Genomic DNA, 12149 nt, shown 5'->3' on the forward strand with positions numbered 1-12149 from the left:
TTTTTCTTTTACATTTTTATTTTAAATGGCAAGCACAAGCCTTATCAGAAAAAAATAGTTTGATTACCCCCCCCCCCCCCCCATAAATAAACTCTTTTTTTCCCACTTATTTTGAATGATACACCAAATATATACCCCATATAAAAATATAATGAAGTTTGCATACCTTTTGCATAATCTGTAAGATTTTAAGCATTTTATTAATACGTTTAAATACATTTATTGTCAATGACTTTTTAAACTAAAGCGAAATCTTCACCTCATCCTGGAAATAGAGTTTGAGAACTATATATCACGATATGAGAGCAAAGGATGGACACAAGTTGTTTGAGAGCTGCTGCATTTTATTTCATCTGTTCAGTGGTTGTACTCTGCGCAGTTGTAGCGAGAGCTGGCAGGGTTATGATCCGAGGAACCTCGTGCATGAACAACTCCGCAATGCTGCTCCAGGAAACCAGGACTTTCCACCAACGCGTTTACTTTCTGTTCTGGTGGGATGGGGGCGAGTGAATCCTAGCGTTAGGAGTGTGATTGGGTGGTCTCTTGATCAAAACTGTGATATTTATTACACCCATTTACACCTACACAATGGCTCACATTGTAGGAGGGACACACCATTGGGCGCTTACGTTGTGAACCGTTTAATTTATTATTATTTTAACTATGAACTTCTGTCGCCGCTCACTTCCAGTGTAGACGGTGTGTCAGACAGCAATTGTGTTACTTTTTTTTCTGTTGCAGTATGTTGATATTTCCTTGTGTTGGTGAGTAGCTGCCATTGTTCTCTGTTGGAGACGTGCTTACATGAGTGTATTGTTATTATTGTTACACAGAGACTTATTCATGTTCTTATTCATTCGTACTCGCTGGACCACAAAAGATCATACTTTCCATTTTAACAGTCTCCTCTTATCTTTTCCCTCAAGGCTTATTCCATAGGCTGTTTTCTTTTTCTTTCCCTTTGAATGTCAAATGAAATATGGATGAATAGGGCTCAGAGGGGCCTCAGAGCAAAGTGTGTGTGTGGTTGTTCATAAGTGGAAAAAAAAGGGTTAACGAACAACCAATGACCCTACACATGCTGTTTAACTGTCAAATAGCAGTCAAGTAGGTTAGGACAGGGTTGGGACTGAAGGACTGAATGCTCAGACAGGATACGTTCTGTGTTTAGGAAGGACAACATGTTTGTTAATGTACTGACAACACTCTGCTGCTTTGCTAATGTTGTGATGATCTACTAGTGATGTCACTTGATTCATTTAGTGATTCTTTCTGTAGGTTATTTTGTTTTATGAATGAGTCATTGAATTATTCACTCAACTGATTTGTTAAAAAACACCAACTTGTTACGCCCTTTTTTTTTCTTCCTTTATTAACCCTCTGGTGGTGCTCATGAGGTGGTCAGTAATGACACATTTTTATTTTATTTATTTATTTATTTATTTTCTCAATAAAATTAATGCACTATATTTTAGGGCTGTATGATAAATCCCATTCGATTGACATGCGCATCTTGTCAGTAAAGCCGGTTCTGTGATTAGTAGTAAATCTCCATCACGTGCTTTCAGATGGGGCGGCATTTATACACAAAGCGTAGATCACTGACAAGCTACGCAATATCATGTTCACAATCGAATGCGATTCATCTGCAATTATGAACGCGATATTGCGTAGCTTGTCAGTGATCTACGCTTTGTGTATTTTAGTTTGGTGATGTTTTTTTGTATTTTTAATTTTGTATTTTTATTGGGATTTTATGGTACTAAATGATATTTGTGAAATAGTTATGATCCATTTGTTATGTCACCACAAGTTTAGGTTATTATTCTGAAAAATGCACAAAAACACTATTTTAAATTAAATATACATTTTCCAAAAATGTTTTGCTCTAAAGCTGAGAGAAAATCAAAGCCATATATTTAAACGAGTTCCTAATTTGAGGTTGATCTAAAAAAGAGCTTTAAGTAAATTTTTGTTTGGGCGCAGTACCAAGTGTTTCCACTAGATGACATTCGTCTCGCATTCATTTCCAATGTGATCGTGTTTGACTGCGAGCAGTACAAGCGTGACTGGGGTTTTTTTTCAGGACCATTTAACCTTTTCAAATCATGTCCATGATTTTTTTTTTCTTTCTTTCTTTTTCTCCATAGCAAGTGCCAAAACCTTTACTAAATTCAGATGAAGTAAAAAAAAAAAAATGACTTTTTTTGGTCAAAAATAGCTGAACATCAGAGGCTAAATATGTATTACTTATTTTGGCATCGTAAGTGGCTGTTTACACAGAATGTGTTTTTGTTTTTCAGTTCTTTTTCTATATGTTGGGCTGGTACACTCATGTCTCTTGCATCGTTTCACTCATAGCATGCAGTGCTCAAATTTAAAAAGCGTTGCCTTTAATTCCACTACTCTACATCCCACAGTTTTTAAAAGCAAAAACATATTCAGTGTGTTTTGTATTCCCTTCCAAGAGATCTACCAATTGCAACAGAGCAGATTGATGTTTTCATCATTTTGACGTTAAGTTATAGAAGGACAAACAGGAATAATAACATCAATAATGACAAAGGTCATACATTTTTAATTTGCAGGTTTAACATAGCACAGCTATAGGGAGATGATAGATTAATGAACACGTTTTATGGGACACATCGAGGGGAAACACATGTAAATGAAGGTGGGAAAAACTGAGCTGTTCTGAACTCGTTCCTTCAGGCTCAGTGTCTTTTCTCTGTTACACTGGTTCTCCGGCAGGTTGCAACAAGACAGCGACACCTCCTACGCTCTTTCTCATCCGGATCTATCCCTCGCTCCATTCCGCCTTTCATTCAGCCTCCTCTGTGCCTCTGAGCATCTTTCCACAGTCTCTTTCAACAGCCTTCCGAGATCTCGCACATTAATCATTCCTGTCACACCATCAGACTCACCACGCGAACATTCAACCTGACGTTCCCTTGCAAGACGGACACATGTGAAGGTGATTTGTGTTGCCCTTCTGACGCGTGCAGTGGTTACAAACATGCAGAATCTTTACCATCAATTGAGCATTGCATCATTAAGTCGTCAGTCGTGGAGCCACAATGGCCTGTACATTGACGGTCTTTACATACAGTTTTACGCGCTCGTTCATCTGTCCACAGACTGATCAAACAAGGTCATGTCATAAACAGACAAGGTTACAGAACGCTAAATAGATTCACTTGTAGCTCATAATTCTACAAATCCCCTGTTCCTCACGTTCATTAAATATTTGAGCTAATTTGATTATGTTGTCAGCTACATAAGCTTTTTGCCAGATTTCAGAGAAAATAAGAATGAATAAATAAATAGGTTTTCAGATTGCTCATTTTCCACACATTTCCTCTCAAAATTGACGTAATGTAAAGTTGTTAAATTACTGTAACTTTAATTTATTAATAATGTTTCAACAGTTATACAGTCTTATAAGTGCCCTAAAAGCTTTTTCAAATTAATCCAAAAAGTATTTAAACATTAATCCCTTTCAGGCATGCAATTAATGAATAATTCACATTTTATATAATGCATACATATATTAATAATAAATTAATGATAATGCTAAATAATTTAACTATATATATATATATATATATATATATATATATATATATATATATATATATATATATATATATATATATATATATATATATATATATATAGCTAATTATTTTTAACTAAAATTAAAAAAAAAAAATTTTTTTTTTTGATGAATAGAAAGTTCAGATAAGATAATTGTAACAATAAATTCTTTCTGAATAAAAGTAAACATGTCTTCCACATAAAAAAGTTAACTTTTGGACAGAAGTGTATATTAATAAATGAGTACACGAGTTACCACTCGAATATGAATATGAGAATATGTAGAATTTATATTTTTGCGGTTTGAAATCTGCAGAGCTCTGTGGGCGAAGGTTTCGTGTGGGCCTGTTTATAAGACAGTTTGGGCTGCTTTGCATTTTTCTTTCTGTGGAGTCATCCTCTTATTTCCATGGTAACATCAAAAGCTATAGCTGCATATGTTGAGAACTGAATATTTTTGTTTTGTGTGAAATTGTGAGTCATCGTTTTTTTCTCATTTATCGCATGACTCGTGATTCCAATGACAGTCAAAGTGGACGCTTTTTGGATTATTGTCACAATAACTAGTCAGAGGTGGCATGGCGATTGGGTTATTTCTCTTGGGTTACCACCCTAAACCGTTTAAGCGTGTCACATTTTTGCATGCTTGTGACATGCCAGAGCAAATGGTTTCAGTTCAGCCTTCGGTCTATAGACTGAGGAAGCTTGTTCTCCTTAATATTGTTCATTGTCCTTATTTGTAAGTCGCTTTGGATAAAAGTGTCTGCTAAATGTAAATATAATATGCAATGCTTCAGCCATGTGACGTTTTTAAAGCCTATTTTCATGTACGTGAGGGAAAGAAAGCATGTCGTTCTGCTTTGCATCTGGCCTGTCCCACAATGCCATGTGGCGGGTGGCGTCTGGTGTCTGTAGTGTCCTAAACAATCCTCTCTAATGACCTGAGACTGAACTCTCTGAAACTTCAGCCAAGGCCCTTTTCCACAAAAACATGCAGCTGCTGTTGTTTCCAGCCCTGTTTTCCGTATGTACAGCGCCACCTAGTGGCTGTCTCATTGATATACACAGTTTGTCTGTCAAGTTTGTCAGTGTTTCTTCAAACTATGTCCAATTTGGGCTCTCTGGAGAATCAAATTTACTCATAGTCATAACACACCTTTCAACCTCTTACTACTAGTTTATTTAATTTGTCCTCTCTTACCACTAACAATGTACAGCAATGTTTATACATGAATTTCTAGAGAATTTGCTCTTTTTAACAAATGCCATTTTCACCACATCTTGAATCGCCATTCATTTTGTGGTGAAATTGACATCTTAATCATATTACAAATAAAATGCTAGATTAAAATTTAATTTGATGTTGATGTTCACCCAAAACTGCATATTTATTTACTCATCCTCGTGTGAACCCAAATCTGTATTACGATGTTCCTCCACTGTGGAACATAAAAATGATAGTTTGAGAAATGTTGTAAATACAGTGGAAGTCAATGGTAACAGAAGCTGTTTGGTTACCCTCATTATTCAAAATGTTAGTTGTGTTTCACAGAAGAAAAAAGTCATACAGGTTTGGATTGACATGAGGGTGAGTGAATGATGAAAGACTTTTCGTTTTTTGGGTGAACAGTTCCTTTAAATAATAATTTTACACTTTCTTATATTTTGACCGAATTACAGCTTGATTGGAATTGACACAAACAAACAAGCAGTTGACACTGACAAAAAAAACAACAATCCTGTTCGCAAGTGATATTTACCTTGACTTGACTTTTTCATCACATGTCTCATATTTCTAAGTTTTAGTATTTAGTTAGTTTGGTTAGTAAATTATTTTAGTTAAAGTTAGTTTTATTTAGTTCATAATATATCATTATTTATATCCAGTTAGGAATTATTGTGCGTCAAAATTATTTCAGTTACCATGGCAACATTTTGGCAACAAGTTTTTTGTCTAATATTTATTCCTTTTAATTTCATTTAAGAAAAATAAAAACAATAAAATAAATATATATATATATATATATATATATATATATATATATATATATATATATATATATATATATATATATATATATATATATATATATATATATATATATATATATATATATATATTCTCTTTATTTATTTCATTTAACCAAAATTTTCTTTTTAATAGTTTTCACGATAACTCCACTTTGCAGCCAAATATAATAACTTAGGGAGAAAATTTATTGGTGCAAAATATTGGTTGTAGTGGAAATAATGCCACAAATTAATAAATCATTTTACAAAATTAATATTTAATTGGTTTAGGTTAATTTAAATCTTTTTTTTTTTTGTAATTTATTTATTTATTTATTTAATATGTAATTATTGATATTTTTGTGTTTAATGGATTACAAGGGTAAAACAATAAAATGTACTAAAAAGTTTGAAAATCTAGTTTGAAAAGTAGCAAAAATAAACAAAACCATGGTAATAGTTTTCAAAATATAAAATATGAATAAAACAAAAAATTGAGAACATCTGTTAAAGGGGTCATATGACGTTGCTAAAAATAACATTATTTTGTGTATTTGGTGTAATGCAATGTGTTTATGCGATTTAAGGTTCAAAAAACACATTATTTTCCACATACTGTACATTATTGTTGCTCCTCTATACCCCGCCTTTCTGAAACACGTAGATTTTTAAAAAGCTCATCATTCTGAGAAGCGAGGCGTGCTCTGATTGGCCAGCTATCCAGTGCATTGTGATTGGCCGAATACCTCAAGCGTTGAGACGGAAATGTTACGCCCCTTAACGTATTGTGATGTCGTGTCCCGGCGCGATGACACAAAAACAATAAAACTCATTATAAACGAGGCATTTGTTGCATCCAGTGGGGACATAATTACTGATTATAATGACTTATACTGTCTTTTTTACCATGTCTGCATTTGTGATCGGAGAAACAACAAACTGCAAGCACTACTCTACACAGCTCAAAACTCACGTTTGAATAGTCTGTGGACAATTCTTCAAATATGAAAACATGCTTACAGGCTGTGAGTCAGAAACGCCAGACTGTCCTTGCAAAGATGGAATTGCCCCACTTTATAGAAACAGTCTTTGAGCACAGCTGGCAGGCTACTCCCAGGTTCAGGAAATAGTCCTCTGTAAAATGCGCTGCACACACTCGAATATTTGGGTCGAACTGTTCTGGAACAGTGTTGTAAATACAACTTAACCACTGATTTCTAGATGTGTCCTCTTTTGGGAGCCCAAACAAAGTAGTTTCGAGTCTTAACTTTTATAAAGAATATCTCTTTGGTTTTGAGACTTTAGTCTTTGCAACTTCAGGGATCTTTTCTATGCACAAACAGCTTGTGACACTCCAAAGAGAAAGGAAAACTTGAAATTGCATCGTATGACCCCTTTAATTACATAAAAAAGAACCCCTAACTGTAGCTGTAAACTCCATATAGACTGAATGCTGCAACTGCAGTATCTGCTGCTTCAAACTCCTGTAGTCGTGAGATAAGATATGTTCGGTTTGGTAACGTGTCTTCTTTCTCTCCTTCTCTTTATCCTTCTCACAGCAGGTTTTGTTCAGCAGAGGATTTGGAGTGAATACAGCCGAGCGAGTGCAGCGGAAGACGCAGCAGAGCCGTCACCATGTGCATTTGACAAATACCTGGTAATTGTATTCTGTGTGTGTCTGTGTTCATCTAAAACACTATATAAACTGTTGTTTTGCAGCGTTTTGGCAAATGAAAGCATTAGTGCTGCTGTTATTTGCTGTATGTGTGTGATGGCTGCATTGGAGCTGTGATTAGGATTAGTCTGCAGTTTGGCAGTGCCATAAAGTCAGTCAAACTCTCCGCAACACCTGTTACTACAAACCCTAAACCACACACACACACAGATACTAATGGCTCCGTAGCACCTGTTCACTCTCAGAGCAAAACACACTCACACATGCTGTCGTTGTCAGTCCCATTGCTGTCTGAACACCTGCTTTTGTTTCACGTGTAGCCAAATGTTGACAGCAGTGTTTTGATAGTGAGGCCAGCAGTCGTAGTGCTTATCGACATCGCTCGGCACGTTGTTCTTTGGTGTACGGTTACATCGCTTCACAAAAACCTTAGATTAGCAACACACAAGTAAACTACACCAGTGTGTGTGTGTGTGTGTTTCAGAGGTGAGGAATGTGTTGAGCATTGTTCATTTTAAATCATTCTGTGGTGTGACAAACAAATCAACAGCACTTGTGGAATATTGTTGATTAGAGCAAAAATCTATTTTGATTGATTTAAAAAGGCAAAAATCTGGGTTGCAGTGCAATAGTGTAGCTGCAACACATAAACAAACAATAAATTATCATGCCTAAAAACTTACAGTAACCATAAAAATAATGAGAACAAATGACAAATAATGCTCTAGTTTGAAAATGTTGCCTCAAATTGATGTAAATAATTTTCACACAAATTGTTGAATTAGTTATTATTTATATACTGTTATAGTATTTTGAGTATTTCTGTTTAGTTTTAATTTATTTGAGTACGTTTTGTTATTTTTTTCTTTTATCTATGTGTGATGCCTAAAACATTTAAAATGGCAAGAAGAATTTCACTGCTAAAAATTTTACAGCTACATTTTTATAAAACAATATGCTTAACATTTATGTTTTTGAACACTCCTTAATTTGTCCCCATACTTCCTTTTGTAAAAGTTATATAATGTGTGTGTATGTGTATGTGTATGTATATATATATATATAATATATATGTATGCTGGAATCCATGTTTCCTTCAATGAACCGCAGCTCCTCAGAACCAGCAGCACTCATGCAGCCCCAGACCATGATGCTATCACCACCATGCTTGACTGTAGGCAAGACACAATTTTCTTGGTACTCCTTACCGGGGCGTTGCCACATATTCTGGACACCATCTGAGCCAAACAAGTTTATCTCAGTCTCATCAGATCACAGGACATGGTTCCAGTAATTCATGCTCTTAGAGAGGTTGCCTTCAGCAAACTGTTTGCGGGCTTTCTTGTGAGCCAGCTTCAGAAGATTCTTCCTTCTGGGACGACGGCCATGCAAGCCGACTTGTTGCAGTGTGCGGAGTATGGTCTGAGCACTGACAAGCTGACCTTCTGCTTCTGCAACCTCTAAAGCAATGCTGGCAGCACTCATGCGTCTGTTTTTGAGGCCAGTTTCCGCACCTAAAGCACAGCACGAGGTCTCAACTTCTTTGATCGACGCTTGCGAGGTCTGTTCCGAGTGGAACCAGTCTTGGAAAACCTCTGTATGCCATTGGCCACTGTACTGTAACTCAGTTTCAGGGTGTTACCGAACTTCTTATAGCTTCGGCCATCTTTGTGGAGAGCAACAATTCTAATTCTCAAATCCTCAGAGAGTTCTTTGCCATGAGACGCCATGTTGAACATCCAGTGGTCAGTATGAGAGAATTGTACTTAAAGCACCAAATTTTAACTGCTCTAATACAAGATACACACATTTGTATGGTACTGTCAAGCAGACAAAAAGAAAAAAAAAAGAAAATAATATAATATATTAATACACAATTATTAATATGATACATAATATGAATGTTAGTATAATAAAAACAATTAAATATTGTATTGTATGTATTATTATTATTATATTTTATTTATTTTTTTGTATGTAATTGGAACTGATTTCTTATTAAAAACCTGTATCCTGTTGGAAACACTGCCAAGGACAAAATAGAGATTCCTTCCAAAAAGATAATTCAAGAAGAACAATAACATTACTGTCTGTCTCACTCACAAGTGTTACAAGAACAGCTGTTGGATTAATGTGCTGCTGATGAATGAGAGTGGAGGCTAAAGTGGACCTTTCTGGCATAAATGACAAAGATTGTGTTTGGTGATTATGAAAAACTATGTGCTGAAATAATCTTATCCAAGCACTGAAGTGGGAGTATTATAGTTTTGGGTAGGTTTTTGGAGCCTGTGGATCTGAGCAGCTTGCAGTCATTTAAAAACCACTAGATTTGTGCATTTAGGAATCGCTAAAGCCAAAATCCACAACTTCTCTGTTATGTGTTTGTGTGTGCAGGGGGCCATACAGGCGAGCTGATGAGTATGACGATGGTGAGTGAGCTCTTGCCGTAGTGTCTGATGGTTTGGTAATAATGGACGTCCCCAATGGCCAGCCCAGCGTCTCCACCTTCACGACCCCGGCCTCAGAGGTCAGCAAACGCACAAACGCTGTATGTCTTTCACTCATTTGTATGTGTTTCATCATCTCTCTTTCCCTTATCCTGACACTGTTTCCTCCAGAGGAGCAGCAGTTCTGAGTCCCTCAGTGAGAAGGGCCCCTCAGAGCTCAAGAGTTTTGACGCTGTGGTGTTCGACGTGCTGAAGGTCACGCCGGAGGAATATGCAGTAAGTCTGACTTCCGTCTGTGTGCGAGAGGCTTTTGTGTTTGTACTCTCTTCACTTTTCATTCTCTCAGATTATACAGGCATATTGAATTGGGGGGAAAAGAGGTTTTCCTTATTTTTTGCAATTAGCTGATCACATGGCTGTTTCTAAAAGATTCAAAAAGATGAAAGTGAGATTCGTAGTGAGAATCATTTATTAATCTGTTGTCACCAAGAGAAGATTTAAGGTCTCGGTGCTGTTTCTCATCAATATAAAATCTCTAGTTTAATGTTTAATGCAAACAAATTAAGACAGCCATACATATTAGTATTGTAAATGTAATGTAACTGTTGTTCTGTAAATGAAAATGATTATTATTATTATTATTATTATTATAAAGAAAAATATTACATTTGCGATAATACTATTATACTGTAAAAGAGTATATAATAATAATAATAATAATAATAATTATTATTATAAATGCTTTTATTTTGTAGTACAGTGATATTATTGCCAAAGTAATATTACTTTATTTTTAAGTGTTTCAATTTAAATAATAATAAAATATTTTTAATAATATTATTTATTAATGACTTTTATTATTATTATTATTACTAGTAGTAGTATTATTATAAAAATATTACTATTGCAATAATACTATTGTACTGTAAAATAGTATGTATATAATAATAATAATAATAATAATAATAATGATAAAAATAAGTTTATTATTACTATTAATAATAATAAATGCTTTTATTTTATAGTACAGTGATATTATTGCCAAAGTAATATTTATTTTTAAAAAATTATCATTTAAATAATAAAATATTTGTAATAATAATAATATTGTTTTTAAAATTACTTTTAGTAGACTTTTAGTGTTAGTATTATTAGTAGTAGTATTGTTAAATATTTGTTTTATTTTACAGTACAATATTATTGCAATAGCAATATAATAATAATTATTATTGATATTATTATTATTAATAATAATAATAATAATAATAATAACAACAATAATAGTATTTGTCCTTCACTGCTCACATGACTGAAAATTTAGCTCACAAATTTAAATGTAAAACAAACAAACAAACAAAACGTTTTGAAAGGGCATAATGGAAAGTAATTAATGACAATTTTCTTTTTTTTTTGGTGAATTATTCATTTAACATTCTCAGGTTGTCCAATCATATAATGTATGTATAAATATGTTTTTTGATCCAATCTCTTAATCCATCACAGACACTATAATGAAGGGGCCCATTAAGGTCCTCTGTGATATAACACACTCAAAAGACATTAAGGAGGGTAACCACCCACAAAAATTTTCGTCTCTTGTGATTTGTAGCAATGGCACTGGTACCAGGTGTAAACTTAAGAAAAACACATGGAAAACAGAAAGAGCTGAAGGACAGAAAGAGATTTGAGCGCACACACACACAGACACAGAGAGAGTAGTAAATACTTCAGGACAGTTTTAGTAATAATTAATGATGCTTTGGCAGACAGTTGTGCAGGCAGCGATGCTCTCTAGAGTTTAAATTGAACACCAGAATCCAAGCAAGGCTATCAAGCTCTCCTCTCTCTGGTGATACAAGGACTCGGTTTCAAATAAAAGTCCCAGCTGAACTCTCTTCTGAACTTGAGGAAAAGATACACCTGCCACTTGTTGACTCATACTTGCTTTAATCAAGCAGCGATCTGTGGCCAATCATTTGCAGCTGGAGAACTGACTTGTTTTTAGCATTTTTATTTCTCCCTGTAGTCCGCATATAATGTTACTAAAGTTTTTTTTGCACCACAAATCTCTCATAATTAGTTTTTTATGATAATTTACTACTTTCTTTATGATCCTCAGAATTAAATCAAACTGGCTGTTTTTGCTACCTTTTAAACAATATGTAAATGATTTCTGTTATGATTAGCTAATCTCTTCACGTGATGAAAGGCATAGTTCACACTACCGGTTATTTAATACAAATCAAATGACTAAATAGGGCGGTATATCTCACTGATTTGATTCAACTCTGACTTGCAGTCTCTCGATTCAGTTTGATTTTGATTTGATTTAAGGGGATGATAAGGGCAGGAAAATATAACACAAGAGCTGCCTGGAGAAAGTTTTAGAATTTAGAGCAGCACAGTCCATCTTGTGAAAC

At 34.6% G+C, this 12149-nt stretch overlaps 1 protein-coding gene across 5 annotated transcripts in view; it reads left to right on the forward strand.

Annotated features, from left to right (window-relative positions):
* ralgps2 (Ral GEF with PH domain and SH3 binding motif 2) overlaps positions 1 to 12149 on the forward strand; it is a 123256-nt gene that overhangs the window by 27896 nt on the left and 83211 nt on the right. For 4 of the 5 annotated variants that reach the window (XM_058756826.1, XM_058756829.1, XM_058756830.1 and 1 more), the window contains exons 2-4: positions 7167 to 7264; positions 9677 to 9809; positions 9901 to 10005. In XM_058756826.1, the coding sequence (XP_058612809.1) occupies positions 9753 to 9809; positions 9901 to 10005 (162 nt within the window). In that variant the 5' untranslated portion in view covers positions 7167 to 7264; positions 9677 to 9752. The remainder of the gene's footprint in view (positions 1 to 7166; positions 7265 to 9676; positions 9810 to 9900; positions 10006 to 12149) is intronic. The other variant, XM_058756828.1, reaches the window with a different exon arrangement.

This window comes from Onychostoma macrolepis, chromosome 20 (assembly GCF_012432095.1).
Source record: "Onychostoma macrolepis isolate SWU-2019 chromosome 20, ASM1243209v1, whole genome shotgun sequence".
Classification (NCBI taxonomy): domain Eukaryota; kingdom Metazoa; phylum Chordata; class Actinopteri; order Cypriniformes; family Cyprinidae; genus Onychostoma; species Onychostoma macrolepis.